General features: G+C 35.1%; 1 protein-coding gene across 10 annotated transcripts in view; it reads right to left on the minus strand.

Moving 5' to 3' along the window:
- Positions 1–26,557, minus strand: part of QKI (QKI, KH domain containing RNA binding) — a 149,431-nt gene that overhangs the window by 90,758 nt on the left and 32,116 nt on the right. For all 10 annotated transcript variants that reach the window (XM_030236281.2, XM_030236279.2, XM_030236278.2 and 7 more), the window contains exon 2: positions 21,774–21,916. In XM_030236281.2, the coding sequence (XP_030092141.1) occupies positions 21,774–21,916 (143 nt within the window). The remainder of the gene's footprint in view (positions 1–21,773; positions 21,917–26,557) is intronic.

The raw sequence follows: 26,557 nt of genomic DNA on the forward strand, positions 1-26,557 counted from the left end.
AGAAACCCTCTGATAAAAACATCTTCTATTGCCTACACACAGAACAACTACTTCCTAAGCAGACCAGGTGCTTTTATAGTCCTCAGCAGTCCCCACACCCAGAACAAAACTAGTAAAGAAAAGTAAGAATGAACCATGCCAAAGACTCAGTGCTGCTGATTAGTAAGAGACTACAAAGAAGTGTGTCTGGTTTTTACAGTGTGGGAAATGCAGTGTTCAAGGATCTTTCCATGCATGTTAAAATCTGTGGAACTTCAGGCAGACAAGTAGTACTAAATTGCATACTTTTATTGTGACTTATGTATTTTGTGTTTTCCTTTGAAATATGAATATAAGATGTCACAAGAACTAATTTACTTATGAAAAAAAAAATCTTTACTTCATTAAGAGAAATGAATTTGAAAAAATCCAATTTGATTGAAACATCCAAATCTAGCAAGAAAGAACATAAACATATGCATTTGATCAAACAATTATTTAACTCAATTAAAAACTCATTTATTCTACCATCTTATTAGTAAATGTTCCAGTGACTTACTAAACATTGATTTTGTAGAGTCATTTACTTATCACTGGAAAAAAGCCACAAACAAGCTATTCTTCAAGTCTATTTCAACTTAAGGAAATCAAGAAAAGTTTTCAAAAGCTTTTATGTTCTTAGATACAATTTGTGCATTTGAGTACTTTTCATACCCAGCCTAAACATTGTTTTAAGCAAAGTTTCAAGAAAAGTTCAGTAGTTCCTCTCTACAACAAAACCAAAAGATGCTCTACCCTTCATGCTGACTTTAAGCATACTTTAAGATAAGCTGCTAAACTCAGAAAAATATTATAAACACACAAAAAAGAGCCCTTTCTTTACTAATGATCCATAACAAAAGCTTAGCAATGTATCTGTGTTTCTGGTAGTCCAGGATTTGGTTTCACCTTCTGATCCCCAGCTTAGAAAAAACACATAAATTCTATTATTTCCCTTAAAAAAACTCCACTGTAATTACTTCAATTGAATCCTTGTAACCATAACTGTCCACTCTTGATGATGTCATTTAATTCTTAACCTCCTGCAGAAAGCAGCTTCAGTATAGTTATGTCATATATGGAAACAAGGTCTCCATTTTGACACTACCTTTACATATAGTTCCTTTTTTTTTTTAATCCTAACAGGACAAAGGTTCAGGCTTCTCAATCCGTTCATGAGCAGCTTTGCCTTCCCTTATCCATATTTTCCCCAGTTTTATTTTACAGCCTAGTTAAATGTTAGACATTGCTGCCAGCTGAAAGTGGATTTTCATCAAGAGAGAAAAGCATAACTTATATTCAGGTTTCTCCATGGTCAAATCAGTTTTCAGATTGCATACTGATACATTAAGCAAACTAAAGAATCCCAAAAATGTGATTTAAAATGTCCTGGTGGTTTGTTTCCTTTTGAAGGCCCGGAGAGCAGCATTTCCTGCACATTTCACTGTCATATGATTTTCCACACCAAATAAAAAGCATCTGAAGACCAGGACTCCGTGTGGCTCAGTGGTTAAAACATGTCATGGTTAAGAAGCAACTGAAAGCTGGATGTTATAATGCAGAACATCTGGCAATTTTATCTTGAGCAGCAATGCTGGCAGTCAGTTTAGCCACTTCAGAAGAAACTTTCTATGTCTTCAGACTGCAGTAGTCCTACTCCAGGACCATTTAGGAGATAGCTTTATCTGTCAGAGTCACAGGCTAGAATGCCAACCATGGAAACGGAGTAATGAAGAGACACAAAGGAACTGCAAGACAATAAAGGCATTCAAAACAAAGCATGATGAATGTGCATGGCACTCACAATGGTGTTTGTTTAATGTGAGCACTCTTTGTGTGCAAGATTAACATTACTCCAAGGATTAATAAATTTCTTAAAGATACAATTAAATTCAAGTATGTATTTTCATGCGTGTTTTTTACAAAGAAAATCAGCTAATGCATTTAATTGTAACATTTATATGCAAACACACTGGAAACACTACAGCAGAAGATCAAAAAAAAAATAGCACTATGCTGACAAAACAAATAGAAGAATGGACACTGAATCTAATAAAGCTTTCACTGACCCACACAAAATTTGCAAATTTAGGTTTCTTTTTTTATATTTTCTTCTTTTTAAGGAATATTGTTTTATGATACTGGCAATACAGTTATTTTTCTGTATTTTTTAGAAAATCTTGCATTGGTCTCAGCCAAGACATCTTAGACAATCATATAAAAATAAATCAGATACATATGGCTGATTTGATTTTTTTATAAGCCTCTAACTTGAAACAACTATAAACCCACTTGAGGTATTAGAAAACAAAATGCAGCATATTAAACTGTAAGACTGTATACTTTCACTTAGGTAGTTTAGTGTTTAATAAAAAAACCCCAAAGCTTGTAGAATAAAATTACGGATAGGTACCTTTGAGAATGAATTTCTGAGAAAGTAATCTGAAACATTTAATAGGAAAAAAAAGAAACTACAAATGGGTAATTTACCCTAACTTACACTGCATATGCTTTCTAGCAATAACATTATCCAATATTTATTCCATTACTGTATCATGACCATATAACAATTTCCACAATGACAGCTGTGTCAAAATGGGCTTTTGGTTGTTGCTTTTTGGGTTGGTTTTTTTCTGGGTTTTTTTTTTGGGGGGGGAGGCATGTTTGGTTAGTTAGGCTATTTTCACAAGCACAGTTATAGTGATGTGAATTTCTGTACATGTACAACACACACACTGTTAAGAGAACTAGCATTTACACCTGTACACACATAATTTGCCAGTAAAAGAGCAGTTATGGATTAAATACATAATCTTTAGATAACATTTACAGCCCCCACCTCTTACTTTCAGTCAAAATTCTTTCAATACTTGAAACTGTTGCCACTATCTCCTCCCATTCCAAAGAAGACGACACCACTACATTTTTTGGTAGGTTGGGATTAACAGAACAGAAAGTTTCTTCTTCTGTGATGACAAAACCTCAGATATATTTCGTGCCTTTTTAAGTATTTTCAGTCATTCAATATCACACTTATCTCAGCAGAAAACAGCTACACAGCTTTTGTTAAAGCAGTGAGAACTACCATCAAATAAAAAGTGCATCCCATACTCAGTGACCACATTTTAGAGTAACCAAAACCAAAGAAGGCCAAGTTCACATAAACAGCCACTTGTACACATTTCAGAAATCAAGAGGAAAAAGTATAATGTTTCAAGAATAACACTGAAATCTTTCATTGACTGCATTTACATGTAGTCTGAGGATTAAATGTCCTCCAGCCGAATTCACCAAGTTTGTAACATAGTTAAGAAAAACAGATTATCTGAGGAGATTTTAAAGGAATAAGAGGCTGAGAAAGCAGATGGTATTATCATTGTCAACACAGTGAACACAGACAATAGTAGCCACATTTAGAAGTTAATTTTTACATACAAACTAACTTTAGGTAGCTGTTAAGACTGCTAGTGACAACATGTGAAGTTGTTTCCTCAAGTCTCTACCCAACCCACCTACTACTGGTAACAGAAGAGTTCCTGCAGACAATGCATGAGAAACATTCTCTCCATTCCTAAATATGGCATGTTTTCTAAGCAAAATAATCAAGTAAAGGTCAAAGTACACATGTAGTGAATATCAGCATGACACATATAATCTGCTTATGTCAAATATATCCACTTACATGTGCTGGATGCATCTGATATATACCATTCTAACACTATAATCAAAGCTAAATGAGAACTACTGAAGCATTTAAGTGATGAAGTTAAGTAGTAAATTAGAAATGCTGTGTTGTTAAGAAACTCATACATACAAATAACCATTAAATAATCTCTTCATCACTTAAACACAAAAATAAAACCATTAAGGTACTGGAAAATACAGTACAGAATATCAACTGTCAGAAAATTAGGATCTGTCATATTTTCAATTAGGTACTTTTGTGCTAGATAAAAAAAACCAAAATTTCCAGCACATCTGTAGAAGTACCTCTGAGATGACTTCAAGTGTGAGCAACTTAATCACCAACATTAAATAAAAGGGTCACTACAGCTAAGATATTTAATGCAGTTCTAGTTCTCTAAAATTTGAGCGTCACAAAGAGAACAACATCTTAGAAATGAGATAATGAAAATATTTTTTTTTCTTTTCCTTCATGCATTAAATGGCTAAGAATACTTTTCAGTACATATTTAATGGACTCAGACTGGTTCCATATTTATTTAGTACACTGCATACATTTTTAACAAAGATTACAGGGTTAGGGGCATTTTGGGTTGTTTCTGGGTTTTTTGGTTCTAGTTCAGTTACCATAATCACTTTTCAACATCAAATCCAGATAGTAACTTGACTTGTTAAGGAAAAGAACTGATAATAATTGTGGGAGTGAGATCAGCTTGGTCTAGTTCAAAAACATCTGTAAAATGCATTAATGCAAAAACAAAGGATATGAACATAATTGTAATACATTACTAAAGCACAGTACGTGTAGTAGGAGATCAAAGTTAACACTCAGTGTTTTGAAGTCTGATATACAATACAAAAAAGATCAGCATCTGGAGGAAAATGAAAAGAACACATTAGTGCAATGGTTTTGCCTATTACTCACTGCAGAGGTTCCAATGAAAAATACAGCTAGTAACAGAGGAAATTACTTCTCTGCATGCAAATACCTGTATCTATTATTCTTTCCCAGAACTACATTTAAGTATTACATAACACAGTTAGTGTAGGAGTAATTTTGGTAACATGTTAAATTCCTTTAAATTACATTATATTGAACTGGGTTTTAAAGCACAGCTTCTTAAAACAATTAGAAGAGTATGGATTCTATGAGACGTCCAGAAAAGAGAAAGATTTCCAGAAACTTTATCAAACTTATTAGTAAGCACGAAGTGCAGCAAGAGAGAACAACTTCAATCTCTTTTCTGAGTACTGGGGTATTTATGTTTCATGGCATGCATGAGTCAGTCTGCCTCAATGCTGTTTAACCTCTAACTCACCTCATCTACAAAGCTGGTGCCATCAACACAATTCAAACACTGAATTGTTCACATTGTGTTCAGAACCCAATAAAATCTCCTGAATGAACCCACGCGTGCTGCAAGTCAGCTCACAAAAACTGAGCTCGCTATTTAGCATTTGTTGGACAGTCATAAACAGACCTTGCCCACACAGACCTTGCCTACACATGATCTTTAGTAAGAAATGCTGATAGAAATGTATCTATATTTTCCAGTAAAACTTCTATTAAGAAGACAGTAAACAATCAGTGATGAACAGTAGCACCTTGTTCTCTCTATAGGATTAAGAATTGCTGCCTTCCCTTCTTGGGAATCAGCAATATGTGCTTAATGGTTTAAAGAATGGATTACCATAACAAAAAATTTTGGTCTACTTAAAAATTACTCATCTATTATTTCTTACTGGTGATATTCTCTAGGTAACATTAAAAACAAGTGGTACAATAAATTAGAACTTTTAGGATTTATATTATGACAAATCAGGATTTGTTTCAATTTAAGATTTTGCCACTTCAAGTAGTTCTATTATTTATTAGAATCACAAGTATTACATTTTCAAAGGGTGACCCTGAGCCCTATTCAACTCTTAAGTTCTCTGTGTTAGTACCTGTATTCTGGCACTGTAACATTATTTAATAAATGAAATACTACTTCTAGTTGTGTTCTGGAATGTGCCAAAAATAAACAGCACACCATATAATTTCAGATAAAAAGCTAAGGTTATATTAAATGGGTGATTAATTTGAATAAAAATATTGCTTGCTACAATAAAAACTAAATTGTTTTTATGAAGCACCACCATACAATTAAAGGCCCAGCACCACAGCAATATAACCATCTTAAAATAAAATTATCAACTTACAGCATTTTATAAAATCATAGAACAGTTAGGGTTGGAAGATCACATAACTCCAAATCCCTGGCAAGGCCAGGAACACCTTCCACCAGACCAGGTTGCTCAGAGCACCATCCAACACGGCCTTGAACACTTCCAGGGATGGAGCACCCACCGCTTCTCTGGGCAACCTGGTCCACTGTCCCACCACCCTAAAGGTGGGGAATTTCTTCCTAACATCTAATTTAATTCTACCCTCTTTCGGTTTCAATCCATCCCCCTTGGCCTATCCCAAAAGACCCTCCTCCAGCTCTCTTGTAGGGTCCCTTCAGGTCCTGTAAGGGTGCCACAATTTACAGACTGTAATTCTGCAATGTTAGCTTTGTTGGTAGAGTTGACTTGCCCTTAAGAGATTATTACAGATTATTTGCATTTGTTCCTGACTGAGCAGAATATCAGCCACTGATACAGTGATCATTCAAAAAGCTCAGAATCTTTCTGATCACTGCAGCTGTAACCTAGACACAGATTATCCATGTGATGTCAATAAAATATCATTTTTTACCCAGCAGACAACATCCTAATGCTTAAAATGCTCCTTCAAAAAAAAAAAAAAAAAACAAAAACAAAAAACAAACAAAAAAAAAAAAACAAAAAAAAAAAAAAACCCAGCATTAAAAAATATAGCTAGGATTTAGAATGAATTACTAAATCCCTTAAATCCACATCATTCACCTCTAATAACCTCTGCTGAAGGCTTTGAGAGCATGTTTAACTGACAAACAGCTTTACAAACCTCATGTAAATACATTAGACCAGATCTATCAAAAAATGAAATAAAATAAAAATCAGGCTAGCTTTCAGGTCATTTTAATAATGGTAATACAGCTTCCTTGATTAAAGAACAAAGAAATCTCAAAGCACAGCTTAAAAGACAAACACAAACCAAAAGTAGTACACTGAAGGGTACCACTTTTTTCTCCATATTCTAAACTTGCAGTTTAAAGGGAGATCTGAGTAAATTAAAATTAAATAGGTCTTGTTTCTGTTAGGTATTGAAAATTTTTAATGAAATATAAAGACAGCTAGATATTCATCTAAATAAACTTCATTTTTACCACTGAAATTTTAATTAATGTGACAGAACTATCTGAGTAGCTACATCTAGTTGGCTGAATGCATTACAACTAACCAGAGAAGCCAAGATACAGCTTTCTTTTGTCATCTGTTTGAAATAGGTATCTGTCAGAAGTCATCATCAAAATACATTCATAAGAATTCAGGACGTATTAATTCCTGTATATACAAAACTCAGTGTCTCCAAAATGTTATCTAGGATGCCAGCTTAATTTTCATCCATTGAAACAACACTGAACCACAAACACAGTCTTCCTGGAAAATGTATTTTCAGCTCCTCTGGGCAGAAGATTTCACTCTAATTTTAAACACAATGTATATGTGTGTTATCAGAGGTGCAAAAAGAAAAAACTAATTTCTGTGTTGACACAATCCTAGTACCTCTAATCTCACAGGCACTGTTTTCCAAAATAAGCTGCTAAAGAGCTAACAATTTCTTCAGCAATTCTTTGACCTGTCTGAAGATCAGTCTAACAGCATACCAAAAGACAGGTATCCTAATCTTCTATATTTTGCAAATTATCACATTTAATCTTTTTTTTTAAATTTAATTTTCTAAAAACTAACCTAAAATGTAAACATTTATGCCAAGAAATTAACCATTTAGTTCTAAATCAAGTGAATACCAAGAAGCTTTACTGTCCAAGGATTGAGTAACAAATCTTTTTACGTTTTCCTGCAGAAAAATTACACCTTCACCATATAGTTTTGGCATTAAGATAATGCAACCTTCAGATGGAAGGTAGAAGGCAATCCAAATCTGAAGGGAGAGCTATGTTTTTTTGTGAAAATGAGTAAGACTTTACATTGTATCATCAAAGAACCAAGAAATTTCAAAACACTGAAGATGTTGCACTCCCTAAGTTCCTTTCAAAAGAAGCAGTAAAAATCAGATAACAGACTAGAAAGACAGAGACAATTTAAGAATAACTCTTAAATTACTGACCTCTAACATAAAGCCATAAAAGCTGTTTGTTTCTGTTCTTTACTGTGCAGAATGAAACAATCACTTGGAAAAAAACTAATACTATTAATAAACTGCATTAGGTTTATAGAAGGAATAAAGGCAAGTTTATTAGATTAGCTAAGATCTACTGATATTTATTTTGATATTTTTGTATAATGTAACGCACAGGTAATATTGGCATTGGCCTAAACAAGTTACAGAATTCAAAATGAAGATCCACAAAAGAGCTGCTGTGCTAACTAAAAAAGGGAACCAACACTTCAGAAATGGCATAATGTACTAATTACTCTACAGCTTCACAGCCATAAATCTCTCTGTATAGAGGTACATAAAAAAAGTCAATCTGCCTAAACACAATGCATCAAACTCCCTGAGCAAAGCAGCTCAAACCTCTCTAATCTCTTTAATTCAAGGCCTGAAAACCTTATCTGGTGCATCATCCTGCTATGTACAATCCACCTGAACTGAAGAGAAGAAGAACCTACACAAACACATAAATTAATGCAAGACTATCTCAAATGATAGAAAACCACCCTGCTGGTACTACTGCAACAAGCAGAAGCTGCTCCTGTAATAGGAAGAAAAGCAGCTCTTAACATTAAGACAAACAAGAGCCCAAGATCACTGCTGCAGTCCTGTAAAAGCTGACCCTAAGCTGCTCAGTCACACCTCGCTTTTACAAACCCTCCAACAAACTTAAGGAAGGGGACAGACCAATTCCTGCTAAGAGCAGGAGATCTGGAATTTCCTGATCTCTTCCCATCCTGTCAGAGTATGCCACAGCACAAGGACCACTAAAAGCAAAAAGGGAAGGCTTTAACCTGCATTTCAGGTTCACATCTTTATCCCACAGCTTCTTTCTGTTGAGGCCAGCTTCAGAGTGCCACCCACACAGACACTCCCTGAGAGCACTGAAAAGGACAGAAAGGCTTCTTCACTACCACTTTACCTGCTGCAGAGCCACAGATGAGATTTTGCTCTTCACTTCTCTTTGAGTCAGCTGTAAGACAGTGGTAACAATCAAGTCTGGGTTCAAGAACTAAACAGGTTCTTGAGAAGAAACTAAAAATCTCAGATATGAAGAAGCAGCAAAAAGTATCAAGCAGGACTAAGCTTTCAACTAAGGTCCTGTACTTATTTCAAACTTACATTCAAACAGCACTCACTGAAAGAGTACTAGATGTAGTAGTAAGTTATGTCAAATATTAAGCTTCAATTATCTTTTATTTTGGAAGTGCTTCTAACATAAAATCATATTTAAATCACATGGCACTTTTCTAAATATGATTTAAAATCATATTTAAATCACATGGCACTTTTCTATCTCTAAAATAAAGATGGGGATTAAGATATATAAAGTTTATACCATTTGAGGACATTGATACTTTCATTTATTAGAAAAACAAGCCCTTTTTCTTCTAAATTAAGCATTAAACTCTGAGATACTTAATCGAGTATCAAACTGTTTCCAAGAGTTCCATTATGGAGCAAGAAAACATCAAAAACAAGTTACTGTAAAAATCACCTAACAAGCTGCTTGGATCAAAAGTAAATAAGTAAATTTTTAAAGTAATTTTATTTGGACACCAAATGAAGCATTCATGCCTTTTTTACACTGAACGAGCCAAGTTTTAAGAGTACTTTTATAAAATTACTCATACCAAATTAAAAATTTGATGTTACTAATAAAAGCACTCTTTCAAGATTTGTCCTTCCAAACTCTTTAACCTTCTCTGTCATTAGGGCTGACTGATAAGCCACCAGCTGTTTTTTTTTCTTCTTGGTGCTACAATGCATTCTCTTCCTTTTTAAGGCTAGCATGCCCAAGCAACAAACAGCACGACTTTAGCCAGCTGCTAGAATGTCACTAACCTATATATTTAGCTCCCATCTCATTTACTGCCATCCCTCAGTGTCAACCATTTAATGTCCCTTTTGCTCCAGCCTCCTGACATTCCTCACTGAGCTGACAACACTGCGGGCTGGATCAGCGGACACAAGATACAAGAACACACAACAACAAAGCAGAGACCTTATCAGTTACCAGAGACAGAAGCCATGCCTTGTCAAACACACTCAAGCAAAAAGCCTTTTGGGTTTTGCTTCCCTCCCCCCACTTCTAGATTAATTTTTACTGTTAATAAACTGTGTAGTTGTTTGCATAATATTACCTTTAGATCTTGAGTAAAATAGCAATTTGTTCTTTTAGCCTGTTTTTGCCTCGCCTCTGCTTTGTCAGTACTTTTTGTACATTATAATATAAACTAAAGTCACATTTCCTTTCCATTTAATACTGGCTTTAACATTAAATCTTTTCCTCATGCCGCAAGTTTAAAGAGAATCTTAATTGGGTAGTTTAAATTCCACTTCAAATAACTAAAATAATATCCCTCAAAATGATTTTTTTATGCTACATGTTCTGTTCATGTAAAAACACTAATCTAATTACTGTCGTATTTTGGAAATAATTGGATTTTAAATTGCTTAGAATTATCAACATAAGTGAGAAAGCTGTAAAGATAGACAAATTAACAATTTCATGGTTTTAAAATGGGAATCTCTGTTATCATTAGATTCCCATTTGCAATTATTTAAAGGCCCACAGAACAGTTTGGTAGTTCCCTCCTTTAAGTGGTCATAAAACCCTTTAAACAGTAATTGAAAGATTGTTAACAGAAACTCTCTCAGGAAATCAGATCCTGTGAACAATCTAACAGTAGGCATGCTTAAGCGAGATAGTGAATAATCTGGTTCATCCTATTCACTAAAATGAGGTTTTCAGAACAGTGACAAGACATCAGTTTCAATAACACCAGCAGATGAGTAAAAATTGTTCAATTCTGTGCTCTACTTGGGAATAGTGACACATTTATCTAGAGAATTAACAAGTTGTGCTGTGTGTAAATCGGTCTCCAAGCCTAACCACAGGATCCAGCAGTGCCCTCTAAGCCTCACAGTTTACATCATTAAACTCATATTCCAGTAACAAAGGATCCTCAGGATATACAGTCCAACAACTAATTTCCATAATAATACTTTTAATTAGATGTGACTACATATGACATTACCCAAGGCACTTAAAGCTGGCAATTTAGCTGTAGACTACTTCCATTTCTCAGTAATTAGAAGTGAGAAAGACACATTTAAGTCGGAGCACTATGGCACATAGTGATACTATAGTTAAAAATACTAAGAAGAAATTGAAATCTTCTTTCTAAGAAGAAATGGAATTCTTGTACATAAGGGACATAATTCTCTTTTTCCATTTACCAGACAAATGCAGCTGCTTTTTCTCCTTTCAAAAGGAAAAACTGACTTTGCAGAAACAGGCTTGGAGGTTATACTCAAGTTTATGCAAAGAAGAGGTTCTCAATAACCACTTCATTTTATTTTATTAGTTACTGGAACTTTGTCTAAAGTTCATCATCCCTTTAAGGCAACAGATTTTACGCTGAATTATTCAGTCTTTTATAATTCTACGTTGCAAAAATATATTTATTTGCCACCTTGGAAGATAGGAAGGGAGGAAACACAGAAATTGCACACTTCCAAATCAGAAGACCTCAATGCAGTACTATATAAATAGAAATTACTATTTTTTCCTCCATAATAGCACTCTTTCATAAGCAAAGTTAAAAATAAAGCAGTAAAGCATCTCACCAAGCAACTAAACCCCATGCTAAAGATGCACAGTATTGTTTTGTGGTTAAAGATAGGCCTTAGCAATTAGAGCTGTGATGCAAGTTTCCATATTCAAGCAAGGTACTTTGGGAAAAAACGCATTTTATCAAGCTTCTGAAGTGAGTGAGAAAGTAAGGTGTTTAACATTCCTAAACATAAACATGCTTTTCATTCATATGACTGATTTTAATTGCTTAATTTAGCTGACTAAATTGTAATTTATAATCAGAACCAATATTAGATAATTTCTGCTTTGCTCCTTTAACTTTTACACACATTTGAGAATTGGTATCAACTGCAATCTCATTCATAGACTGGGAGCTCTATAGTCAAACAAGCTGAATTTTCCCCTTCATAGGGGAAAGTGAGTCAGAATTCTTACCTCATTTAAGACCAATCAAATCCTGAAACACCTATTTTTATTGTTAAATATATTGAAAACACTTCCAGTATTGCACAAGCAGAACTACAAAACCTCACTTTCTAAATAAACATCACACTTAGTCATAGCTTCATACACACTTTATACTACTTCTCATTAATTAGGGGCTTATTTACCAAACTAGGTCCAGAATTTCATTCCATGAAAATACTGAAACACATCAGAGAAAGTAATTTTAAACTGCGTCATCAAAACAAAAGCAATCCCCCTTCCAAAAATTGTAACAAAACCCAACAGGATTATCTAACTGGTAGCACTTCTCATTCTATTACAGACCTTAAGTTATATAATTCAATCAAGTGTAAAAAAAAGTAAGATTAGAAACCGTCAATGCCTATTTACTGTTATACAAGTATTTCTTCTTCTAAAAAAAAAAAAAAGATAGATTTCACAGTGTTAACCATATCTGAAGTGAAAAATTAAACTAGTAATTCCATTCACCTGCTGGAAATGTTACAAAATGTCTTCTCCATATATTTACAGCTGCCATAATCAGAAGACAGCTCAATATTTCCTTTAGTGTTTTAAGGTCTAATCTGCCTTGTTTGCTCTAAATGATTCCTGCTAAAAGCTCTCAGGAAACCTTAAGTCTGTGTTCTAACTGTAAGAATACAACGCATAAAAAGACAAATGAAAACTGAAAAGCACCAGAAGCATCTTAAAAAGCTCCCAACCTTGTTGAGAGCATGTAAGGATACAAACCCCACAACAGAAGCACTGCAGAGTTCTGTGATTCAGCCAGTACCAAGCACTAAGAGCAGCAGTATTACAGCCCAGTAATACAGTGAAAGCAGCCCCTTTGGATATCAAGTCATATTGAATCTATTATCCCCTAAATATGTACAATTACAACACTGCTAAAAGAGCAGCTTATCAACAATTGCTTCGTTCAGGCTTTATTCCTGACTAACTTCTGCCTTCTACTCTGGGTTTTTAAGTAAGGACATGGGTACTTCTACTTCTTACAGCTCTGTGATGACCAACATCACTGCAGACACTGCAACAGAAGAGGAACTACCTCATATTTATCACAGAAGAAACAGCAGAAGAAAGAGTTATGTCATAAGGCTTTGAGACGTACTTCAGGTTTACATGTCAGCCTATCTGTCTGTAGTGACTTAGGATTTAGAGATATATATACATGTTCTAGCCCCATCTATATAACAAAGCCAGAGTTTCATGTCTCTCTCTTGCTTTTAGCTTGCCCATCAGCTGACTCACAGAAAGAAGTGCAGTCCTTCACAAAGACTCAAAGGCCATTGCTTACAAATTTTCCAGTCTTAAGGGCAACATTTGCACTTGTGGAAGAAAAAAAGATATCCAAAATATTAATGTGGCCACAATAATTTGAAAAAATCAAATGACATTGAAGCCCAAGATGTACTGTTTGAGTACTTGGGTTGAATGACATCAACTTTGCTTTACTTTTAATGCAAGTGACATTTGTTTTTTAAAAAAAAGGTAATCAAATTTTCAAGTAAGTTCAAATTATAAAATTCAAGCAATTAGGATAAATATTATGACCCAGACATTTAAGATGTTGATTTGAATAATATATTCATTATCATCAGTACTTAAACACACTAGCAGTATAACAAGGGGTCATTTCCAGATGGAACAGCAATACAGATACTTATTTAATGTACCATTCACATTTTTAGACCACCTGTACTTCACAGAAAAAAAAAATCATCTGGTAAACTGCTGCATATTTCAGACAACTTCCAACCACAATTTAATTGATAATCTTCCCAAAACAAGCAGTATCACTGACCACAGGGCAGAGCCACAGATCACAGTGTTAGCAAGTAGAACAAACTGGAATTTTTGGGTCAGTATGTTCTGAGTGTTTATACACCACACAGCTGAGAGATATTGATCAAGCTTACTCTGTACTCTAAAGAGACAGAAACCTGAAAAAGCAGTAATCAACCCAAGCAACTGGAGGGTTGGGTGGATGAATGAACACAATTAGGACAGGTGCATGAGCTTTCCTGAAGAGAAAAAGTGCTATGCTATATAATAAGAGAGAACTGAGTGCAAATAAGGTGTAAAAAGTAACTGGCTGTTCATCAAGCAAAGTTATTTCTCTTAGAGTACTAAGTGTATTGGAAAGAAAATAATTCACTCAGTTTCAAAGTAGTGCAGCAAATTTCAAAAGGAATCAGTGCCTTCACAGAATTCACTATCAGAAATTGCTCTTAAAGAGAAAATAAACATATAAAAGCTTAGAATTGTGAATTACTATCATGCCAAGTGACTGAAATTAAACAACAGTGTTCAACTACTGTTCTTACTAGCATCAAAAAATGGCAGAGACTAATTTCATAGACTGAGTAGATCCATACTAGAGCTACAGAAACTCTGAATCTCCTAGGCAAAGATACCTACTGACATAGCATTTGTGTTTTATTTTGAATCCAACATTCCAAACCAAGGCATTCTCAAGCAATGAAACAAAACACAGAAAAAGGAAAGTTTATTACCAAAGCTGGATTTGTGTACTATCTTCTCCTCAAGAAAACTCATATATAAGACAACCAAGTGACCAACATTAATGAGACACATGTAAGGAACAAAACAAAAGAACATATTTCTGTTCTTTTGAAACATGGAACAAATTCAGATCAAAAATGAATGCTATAGATGCAGCATTACACTGAAAACTTTTCCTTGACAAGTGATGTACACTTTTAAATGCATTAGTAACTTCAGAAATAGCATAATATCAAAAGAGCACACCTGCTTAAAAAAAACTCAACCATGTTGCTCAAAAGGCAACTTATTCTTTTTTCCTTTAAATTAATATGCACCTTCAAGGTTTGTGGGCAGACTTAATCTAGTAAAAAAAAAAAAAACCAGAACTTTTACCACTGAGGGCATGTAAATTGATTTTTACCTAAGCATATAATTTATGAGAGGTAAAAAGAAAAGCTGGTATGCTGACTGGAACTCAAAACTATTTTAAATAGCAATTCTAGATAGGTGCCATCTTATCCCAGCAAAACACAGAGCAAACACAAGTAGCTAAGACTTGCATTTCACTGACCTACCCCTATGAAGTTACCAAAGTCCTGCTGTCCTCTGACTGGAAAGCATCAGATGACTTTTGCAAGGGCAACTCCGTAAAATTCTGACTATACAAACAGTAATACCTAAACTGCAGAGCTGCTAAAAAGGAAGAAATATTTAATATATGTGTCAAAAGCTGACTGACTACTGCTGGGGGAGGGGTGAAGACAGCATGGTATTACAATTGCCAGGTTAAGTTTCTGGGGAGAGTATTACAGCTTAGTGCTACAGCTCTCCTTTGGTCAACTAATCAGAAGGGGAAAAAACATAAACCTCAATAAAGGGTTTTTCTCTCTGTATTTCCTCCTTCCTTAAAACATTGTGCCTCTCAAATCCCATCTCTTTCAGGAGTCTGTTTCCACTCTCTAAAGCAGAAGGAAGATCTGCTCCTGACTTTGAGTAACAAAGCACAACAATTAAGGATTCTGATGTCTAAACAGTAATTTGTCAATTCACCTACGTGTTTTGAACACAAGCATTACCTTGCTCTGTTAAGTATTGTTTCAGCACTTACTCGATGTATTTCCATGTTTACTGCAGTCTCCAATCCTAGTTAAAGTACACAGGACATTAATTCACAAAAAACTGCCCACAAGTTCAGCAGGTGTACCCAAGAGTACCTGACCTCACAATCACAAGCAAAAATATCATGCTGAAGCACATCCTCATCTCTGTATAACATCCTTCTTTGCTAAAATAAACATTTCAAATAACAGACTGAAAAAAAAAACCCTATATAAAACAAAGCAAAATCAGTATGTTACAAGTACCAGCCTCCCAGCTGACCTTTTATTATTTGTATGTGCACCCAGCTCTCCTAGACTTAAGTCTTGCAAGAGCATAGACTGCCCACTGAAAGCCTGACTCTGCACAGAAAACAAAATGAGCCAATGAAAGGCACTACAGGAGCAAAACCAATCATGATGGATGTTGACTGCTAGACCTATTTCAGGAAGTTCCATTGGACACTTCCTTTGCAACCTCAAAATTTTTAATTCCCACAGTCAAACATTTTTATTAAAATTAACTTATTAGAACCATTTTAGCTATTTCATCCACAGAAAAGTAACAGGTATCTTCAAGCTATTTAGACTGATTTTCTAGACTATCATCCTCCTTTGGCACTTGGCTTCCCCATACACACACAGTCCTCTCCAGCCATGGTGAAGAGAGGCACCCAAATGTCTAGCAGTGGCTGGTAATGTCACATTAGAGGATTCCTATCCTTACAAGTTGGACCTGTATACTGACTAAAAAAGAAAAAAATTCCACTGCATGCTGAAGGGAATATCATACACATGCTGCACATGGCATGTATATCATCATGCATATAAAACTAGGAGTTTAATATTATGATACTAATTTGAAGACATTACTAATACAAGCATCAACATAAAAACATGGTGTCCTAACAAATATGTTCAGCTTTCCTAGCACTACCAAGTACAAGTCATTTCTTCTCCCAGATTTCCAAATTTACTTAGAAATATATTAAGGGGAACATAGCCAAAGCAAATACTACTTACTAAGCTCTTACTTTACCTGTCTTACTTCCACCCTACCTTCCATTTCTTTTTATTTACACACACAGAAAGACCACAGGACCTGCCAACAGCACAAATAGTAGGAATAAAACGGGAAGAAGAACATTAACAGATAAATGACAAGGCAATCATCTGACTTAATTCCACTAAACTCTTCAAGAGTTTAAGAGGGAAAGATAATGGAGATACAGATCAAGTTAATTGGTACTGCTGAGCTGCTGCTCAGCCTGCAACATCACTCTAAGGGACTAAAGGACAGGATTTTTAATGCCAATGTATTTTAGACTGTCTTCCATCCTTTTGCCTCCACATACACACGTGCTCTGGAGATCTGACCATCTCATCTATTAATAAAATTATGACAACATCTGTCATCCTGCATCAAAAAACCCCAAAACTAAAACACCCACCCAAAACCCAACAAACCCCAAATCCCCCAAACAAGCTACTGAGTGTTTAGCATGGTTCAAAAAAATTTTAAAAAAACCTGTCAAAAGTGATTCAGATAGTGAGTAATGGAAGGATATCTAATAAAACATTAGATAGAAGGGGTAAAAAAAAATCTTCATACAGATATTAAGGCATGTCTCCATTTTTATAGCATCTAAAAAGGGACCCTTTCTCAATCCATATCCTTACCATGTGCGACCAGAGTGCATAAAGCCTCTCATTAATACATAAAGTTCAAAATAAAAATTAAATTCTTTGTTCCCATTACTTCTATTAAAATGTTTTTCCAAAGACCTTACTGAGACTAAAAATTAGTAATCAAACTATTTAGTTATTTCATATACATTTGTACTTTCATCAGTAGCTGACCATTTTCCAAATCCTCCTTCAGCCCTGCCATTATTCTTTATCCCAAGTTTATGTACAGAGATCACTTATATTCTCTCTTTCCTTCAAATTGCTAGGGTAAACAAGGCCTAGTCTTTTAGCTTCCTTCCCTGTTTACCACTAGGGAGTGAAAAGCTTAAGTAAATAATCAGAACAATAAATAAAGATGATGTTATCATGTTCCTAATCCATATTAGGGACGCTAATAAACTCTGATATTACAAATTGAAAAAGGATTTAAACACTTTGTCAGTAAGTTCCCCATAGTAAAATGAGCCCTTGTGTTCACCGTTGTGTTGCACTAATTAAACAGTTTTAACTAAAATGGTCAGGAAGTACACACAAGCTGTTTATCACTGCTGGCCTTTGAGCTCCAGTATACTCCAAGGACACGCTACTTTAGATGCGATAATTACTGAGTTCTTACATTTTTACTGAAGAGGCACAGAAGAGTTCCAACAGAGAATTTCACATTAATCAGAAAGAACAGGGTACTTATTAATAATAAAGCTATGATTATAATAGAAAAAAAAACATTTATTCAGTTCAACATTTGTAGGTACTAATTCCAAGAACTGTTTAAATTGATATCAGGCAGAAAGTTTAGTCTCGTCTCTCTAGGGAAATTCGAGAAAATTAATCATTTATCTGAAGCATAGGAAATGCTAAAGACTTTTAACTATTCACCCACAAACAATAGCTTATCCTCCATTCTTCTGCTTCTTAAGAGCTCAACAATTTCTGACATCTTTTCTTCTTATGTTTTAAAATTCTGACAGATGTTATTTCTCCATGAACTGGAAATGTCTTCAAACTGTAACACCAAAGACTTACAAGAGAGCACAAATATTACTCTGTAGAGAACTCACTTTTAACTTAAGGGCAAAATATGGACAATTAATGGAATTTCTTTCCTTGGGCGCCTTCTGCAAAAGTTCTTTCTCAAGTTTCAGGAGCATATTTACATGGTTCAGAAAGCTAAGTATCTCAAATCTCAGTTTTAATACTAAAATTTCTCTAAAGTTTAAACACCTTTCAAGGGTGCTAGAAGAAAACAATAGGAATAGACCCCATTGTGTAACAGGAACTTCCTAGGAAGAAAAAAAAGTGTCACAAAGGAGACCATCCCAACAGTTACACAATTTATCAGACTCTGACTACATAACAGAAAAATTCTCCTTATTAATACAACACATCAAAGAAAATGAATTCTTGCCTAGCAAGATTTTTGTGTATCTTCCACTTACTAGTACAGAAATTCAGATTCTGCACAGTCAGCATTTAAAAACTACAGGCTGTTTCAGTCAATTAATTTTTTGGCAAGTTGAACCTTGCATCAACTATGGCCTTCAAATAAATATTAGATTAAAAATACTCAATATGCACTAGTACAAAAAAAATAAATTAGGAGCCTTCAGGGGATTTTATAGATTTATTTTAGCTTTTAAGTTTAATTTTATATATTCTTTATTTTGTGTGGATAACCAAAGGATAGTAAAACAGTAATATCAAAGTGATACAGGCTATGAAAATTTACTGTTTCATCTTCTGTGTATGTCATAAATAAAGCATGTTTGTTTAAACTTATGGTAGACCACTATTTTTATGTTCACAAGTAACTTAGGATACTGTGCACACAATGGCACTATAGTACTATGCATTATTCACTACAGTCAACTAACCAATATGCTCAAAATTCTAAGTCAAAAATACCATAACAAAAGCTTATAAGAACAACCTAACATTTTGCTGATTTTTTAAAATTTCTTTTACTAAAATATTATTAAATATACATCAGAAAACCAGTTTCTGGTCACTTTTTTTCTGAACAAATTTAGGTTTATCCGACTTTATATCTTTGTAATGTATACAAGACAGTCGGCTGGAAGAAAATTATGGCAACAGAAAGAATCAACTAGATTTATCTGAGAAACTCACTCTCATAGTCCATACAGCATGTCTTTCCTATATCTGGTAACAACTAAATTAACTGCTGAATATGAGTAAGAAGTTTCACATACTGTTGTGAAAATTCTCACAGGTAACAATTTCTCTCTTTACACACAAATTTACCTTCACTGGTGAAATGAATACTAATCCATGAATTTTACACTTCTTTTTTTTAGTAAGTTGGACTCACTGCACTCCAGACCTTCTAAATGCTGTGCTAGCCTGAATTCAAAGCAGGTTACTTAACATCTAACTTGCAGAAAGATTTTAGAGATGGCCTACATAGCAAATCACAGCTTTTTATTTGTATGCAGTGGTATATTCTAGTTGATTAACCAATTATTAAGGCTGGGCAGATCCCATTCCAAGTAGCAAGGAACAAATACAGGAGCGCACAGAGAACACCGGGCTTGGCTCCCTGGTGAAGTTTGAACTGCCAGGTCCCACCACAGCAGCAGAAGCTCCACATTTTCTAGCACACACTTCACATCATCTCACAAGAGCCAACAGCCTTTTTATTCCAGGTCACATGAACACAAATCACAAGCTTCTCCCACTTCCGAATGCCTAAGCGTTTATTAAAATAAATTAGTGAGCACTTCAAGGCCCTTCTTCTAAAAGCAAACAAAGAGCTAGCAGGAGCTAGTGAAATCATTTCTTTGTCAGAAACTTGAGACAAACTCTTCCCTGCTCATTTACACTATATTTGATAATTAACTGGCAGTGAAGACCTAAGCTACGAAACATGTGATTTCTAGAACAGCAGCTTAATAGTTAAGGGAAACCCAACACCTTTTTTCTTACTCATAATCCCCATACAGCAGGCATCAAGCTCTGTCAAAACTACAACAAATAACTTTGGCAACTCTTCACAAAGAATACACCGTCAAGTTATGAAACCAAGATTTCGATAACTAAGAAATGTTTTAAAAAGCCACTAAGCAACATAATTCTAAGATATCTGGAGGTATTAAGTCCAGAGCTACTTACATGGCTCTGTGGAACAACTGCATAGGACAATTGCTCTCAAAAATCTCTAACACTCAGGAGTCTCAAAAGAATTAACTGGGTTTGGTGTGGGGACACGTATGCACATACACATATGTTTAATTTGGAAGAAAAATGCAATACAAGGGGAGAGAGATGTCCTTAGTGCAAGTGCAAATTCCTTAAAGACTTTTCCCAGTAGAGGTATTTTAACCCCAAAGCAAAACAACTAGTGAAAACTTGAAAAGGGAGAAAAGACATTTGTCTAAGAATTCGGTTCTGAATAGGGACTTGAACTTTATTAATGGAGCATGGCACAGTGAGGTTTATTTAGAGGCCTGTATGTTCTAAGCAGCACTGAAATAATAAAACTCCATTTGGAGAGCTTAATCTAATTAAGCATACAAAGAACAGCCACAGAAATACACAAGTGTTACCTCTATTTTTGCTGTTCTGTACTTTCTCCCACTTTGTATCACTTTAATGCGCAAATCCCTTACTTGGACCCTGCACCCCTCTACTGCAACAGAACCTGTTAATTCTATTAGGGAAGAACAACATGGCTTCCTCCTTTGTCACTGATCAATGAAAACGGCTGGGGGTAGTTGGGGTAGATTTTGAAAGGACTGTTCTTCACAAGTAGTCTTTAGAAACACTTCAGATCAGATTAATTCAAAACTATTCTAGTTAAATGAAACCATTCTCCTTCAGAAGGTAAGTGTACAATGGAACAGAACACCCCATGGAGAGCACAATATTGACAGGCAAGCAAAGAGTTTTGCTTAAGCAGGGTGGGGAAAGAGGAGAGGACAGGACAACCAATCCTGAGATAAAGACACTTCTATAAGCAACAGAACTGGTTACACAGGTATGGGACAAATAGTAATTGAGACTAAGTACAGTCTCCAAAAAGTCTTCAAAGGGTTCCAAAGCATTCTGCAGCTGACTTACAGACACACCAAGAGGAAAAAAGCACCATCCCAAGAACTACTTTCCTTCTAAAATTCACTTCAAAGGTGTATCAGGATGGAAAACACTGATGGAAAACAAGATAATTAGGATCTTAAATCTAAGGTTTAACAATCCATACTAGTTTGGTATTTAACACAACCTTCTTCCACTCACACTCACTGCAAATCAAGCAAAGTGGAACATACACTGATGCCCCAGTATCCAAAGCAACTCAGCGTGATCCAAGGGTAGCATGACATGAAATTTACATTTAAAGACGACCACAAGGATCAAAAAATAATTTAGGGACTAAAAAAGATATACTTACATCTGGATATTCTTTTACAGGCACATATAGTTTCTCTTGTAACTGTACAATAGGTCCCACAGCATCTGGTAATTCTGCACTTCTCTTCTCCGTACTACCATTTAATGTGTCGTTATACATGTCTTTCCGTACTCTGCTAATTTCTGTGGGGGGAAAAACGTATATTAGGCATTAAATACAGTAACAGATTACAATCTAACATGACAATCTTCTCTTTTTATTATTTCCCAAATCTTAATGCCATTTTCTTCCTCTTCTCATGAATATCACAGTAGCTGAAAAATCTGCTTTGGTTTTGTCTTTTTTTTTTCTGCTTTATTTGGGGGTTTTCAAATGTCTTTCATGTCTGTAAATTTGCTGCCTACTCATCCTGTTTATGGAATTCAGATATTGAAGTAAAAATTACATGCACCTCCTCAGAACAGTTACAAGATTGCTCACATCATTTAAAAGGTGTATAAAAACAGTTCTTTAATGGGTTTTTTTAAATAATAAAGCAGCTAGAAAGCAAAAAAACACAAAAAATAGAAATCTGTATCCAACATAAAAATAGAAAAATGCATCAATACAGTACTTTTGCTAGTTGCTAGTTATGAGATTAACTATAGCTTAGAAATTAAATGGAGCATCTTTCAGCTATGGGAAATAGGGCAACTTAATGGTGCAGTTCATGAGCACATGATATGACAACACTGGTAGATATTGTTCTACTGACTACCCCCAAAGAGATAAGAAAATAATGTCAAATGTGTTATCAGAGACCTGGGCAAGCTCTCCGTGCACCCAAAAGCCCTACTACTTCATTTCAAAGTAATGCAAAACTCCTCAAGAGCACCAGGGAATGCTGAGGATGAACTTTTAAGTACTGTTTGTACCATTTGCACCTGTGTTACTCACACCTTGCAGTATTTACTAGGAAGATGCAGTTTAGTAGTTAAAAACAAGGTAGTTAAAAATGGGTATTTTAATTCAAATCTACACTAGCATCACTAAGCTCTAACAGTCTAAGAATGAACACAAAACTTCCTTTTGTTTAACCAAAACAGACATTTAACAAGAAGTTACATTTTCTTCTAAATCTGTTGAACATGGTATTTAAATTGCTGCTATAAGAATCAGAAGTTTCACATTTCATAACTTACAGAGTCCCAAACAGTGTAAAAATATTCTCAAGGAGTTTATTTCAGTACCACTGAAGAACTACTTAAAATGAATGTACTGACCAAGTTTCAAACCAGAAACTAACATTTCAACAGGATTGCTCCCAAAGCATTAAGACTGACAATAGCATGGGCTGTAAACAAAGCAATCAGTAAATCCAGGCCTTTACTTAGAATTGCAGCAACCGCTTTTAAAACCTCCAGAACTAAACATGACAATGAAAACAGAAATCTTATGTTTTCATCTAAATACAGGAAGCCACAGAAAGAAGTCACTTGAAACTCGAGCAGCAGACAAGAGATTAATATAACCTCTGTTTCATAATCAGTTTCTTCTCTGGCAAATGATTAATAGCTGAGATTTCACCACCTGAAAAGCTAAGGGGTGGGGGAGAGCATGAGAAAGGAGACATCTCTGAAAGGCATATTCAGGAACAAGTTGTTTCTCTGCTGGAAACTGACACAGTCATGTGCACTGTATCATGATTTGGTAGTTAACACCTGTTTACAATGGGGAACACAAATTTTGTCACCACATAATCATAGCGGAAGGGAAAAAAATCCTCATCTCCTTCTACACAATTTTGGCAATGAGCACAAATTCCTCAGAACTACAAGCAGTATTTATACTGGCTTCAGTATATAAAGAAATTCTTTAGCACAACTCTTTGAACAAATACTACTATCTTTTGGCATACTCCGTTCCCTTTTCATTCTCTTCTGATTTTCCATTAATTTACACTGCACTGAACAAGCTAGGCAGTCTGTAGAAGTACTGAAGCCTAAGTAACAACATGGTCATTTTTATTTATAGTTGGCAGCTACTGAGTAGATGCATCAAAATTTTCCTTTTAAAATATCTTTCATGCAGAATAAAATCACTAACATTGCTTATCACAGTCTTCACAGGAGAAAATGAACTTTTATTTTAATCCTTCCTTTGCAAATACTCCTATGACACATTCGTGGCACTTGAAAGCCAAACATCCAGAACACACACAGACAGTATGAGAGTTGGCTTGAGGAGCACCCCTCAATTTCAGCTTGGGTGAAACCCAAGCTATCTATCACACCTTAAACTTTATAGAGAATGAAGACATCTACCAACTCTGTGGAGCAGAAAACTCCACTACACGACCAGACACCTGAACTTTTGTTTTCTTGGCGTGTGTAAGTTTGTATTTTCTCTCTCTACATTCAACCCAGCAGTAATGATAACAAACACCAGGACAGGGACAGTCACCTACAGCAGTCAGCAGTGTCACTTGCACCTCAAGTGCTACCATTTCTTCTGCTTCTTGGAATTTTACCTTCTCTCTTATCTTAGATAGTTTCTCCAAGATCTCAGAAGAAATATTCAGAAGCAACAGATGAAATTACAGGCATGTATTCCCAGTTTTCTTTACCTGCTGATCCAGTCTCCAAACCCCACTTCTGTGCAACACATTATCTATGAAACTCTCTTTCCATTTATCTTAAATTTGACAGAACTGAAGGACTATTGCTTAAATGATAAAATAATTACATCAAATCTCTAGTTCACCCATTATCTCTCGCTCCTGACTACAGATGGAGTACAACCTATCTTCCTTCCTAAGGTATTAGTGCAGCTAGCCACAAGGATTCTCTCAAGAGCACAACTCATGAAGTTACCTGCTTGATATGCCTCCTGGGCTTTTTCAGATTCTGCTGAATCCTTCTACACATCTGCAAGATTACTCTTTTTTTTTCATGACCAACAGCAGTTTTCTCACATACCTGCCGCTTGTTTAATCACACCTCTGGTGCCTCAACAAGGCTCCATACAAAGTATTGAATTTTGATGACATAACCTTTCCTTTGATGGTCTCCACTACACCCGAATCAAGATTCCAGTCTCTTTAATATCTTGCAACTTTGCCTCTCGCTTTAGGCAGCTATGTGTATTGACAGAATTATGTGGTACTGTATTTTCAGCACCTCCCTCAAGTTTACCAGGAGTTAATAAGGTTTCAGAAAGCATCACCAGCAGCACATTAAAGGAGATAAAAGCTCTACTTTCTCAAGCTGCAGCAAGTACTATTTTATTCTGTTCTGAAATACAATAAAATACCTAAAAATCTGATGAGCAGTGCTAAAGTAGGAAGGTCAAATCCTCCAAGCACACCTTTTTATTTTTAGCACTGAATTCACATATTAAAAAAAAAAAAAAAGTTAAGTAAACAGTCTTTTATTTAGACTTATTTCACATTTCTGACACAATACCAAGGCAGGTATTCCCTTGCCCAAAAGCTTCTTTGGTATGTTTCTCAGGAAATCACACTTTTCAAGCTCATTTATAAAGCTTTAGCTCCTTCACATTTACAATTCTTTAGATTCTTCCCTCTCACAGAAAGCCAACTGATTCAGAAATAAGCAAAACTTTACTTTCCAAACAAACATCTAAGTACAATTCCAGGTACTTTATCTCTGTCTTAATGCTGCAGTGGTAATTACATTGTATAACACTCCAAAGATTTAACAGTAAGGAGAGATACTTATAATAGTAGATATGACTGAAAAAAACACCCAGAGGCATACAGCAGCTTCCCCACATCTCTAAAAACTGTGAGTTCTGCCAATGTATTAATAGGTTTAAAGGCTATAAGTACCCATCTCTACTGTGGGTAAAAGCAGAAACTCAAAGAATTTCAAAACCTACAATATTCACCTTTAACAATACCCTGGTCTATACATTCGAAGATATAAGTTTAGCAGTAAATGACAAATTTGTCTTGCTCACAGCAGGCTAGTGGAGAAATAAATTTAAAAGAAAAGACAAACTGGTTTCAATATCTTTATCTTGTTCCACCTTAATACAGCTTGACCTAGTTAGCCATGGTAGCAATGACATGCATTCTGGTTCAGAGGACATTTTTCTTCCTCTGTCCCTGAAACTATACAAGTAAAGTAATCTTTTGTTTCCTTTATCTACAGAGCATATTTTTCAATCTCTCTAATACCTTTCTAAGATGTTTTGAAGTAGGATATACTGTTTGTACTGCTTACATCTGTCTACAGATATGTACTGTTATGATTTCTTCATTAAACTTCGAGTATTCTTCCCCCTAGAATGCATAAAGAACAGTGTTCATGTGAGTGTTTGTCATCACACCAGACACCAAGAAGTTACTAATGTTCAGCCGTCACTTATTCCTTCAGAGGAAGTAAGACTCTGACATGTGTTTAAGACTGGTTGCAACATAAAATGGGTTTACATAAACCATTCTGCAAGAATATTCAAAGTAGGAAATCACTGAAAAGATTTAAATCCTTCCTGTCCCACCACTTTGAAAACCACTTTCATCACCAGTGGCCACAGCTTTACTATTTTTCACCATGAAAGCCTCTTCTACATTTTAAAGTTTTATCTTTTGGAAGAGCAGTAGACTTACTGTTATTCAATTGATGCATTCCTCACTGTAGTTTAAGCTAGAACTAAGAATTTGAAGAACTAAAACAAATCTTCTGATTTCCAATTTAGTTACATCCATTTAAACAGAGTTAAACTGAAGCCACTCTCAGCTTATGTTTTTTCCTAAGACCATGTTAAGTCATCAACACACACAGAATTTCATTTTTGAAACTAACAGAAGAGCACCTTAA

The sequence above is a fragment of the Serinus canaria genome, chromosome 3, assembly GCF_022539315.1.
Source record: "Serinus canaria isolate serCan28SL12 chromosome 3, serCan2020, whole genome shotgun sequence".
In the NCBI taxonomy this organism is placed as follows: domain Eukaryota; kingdom Metazoa; phylum Chordata; class Aves; order Passeriformes; family Fringillidae; genus Serinus; species Serinus canaria.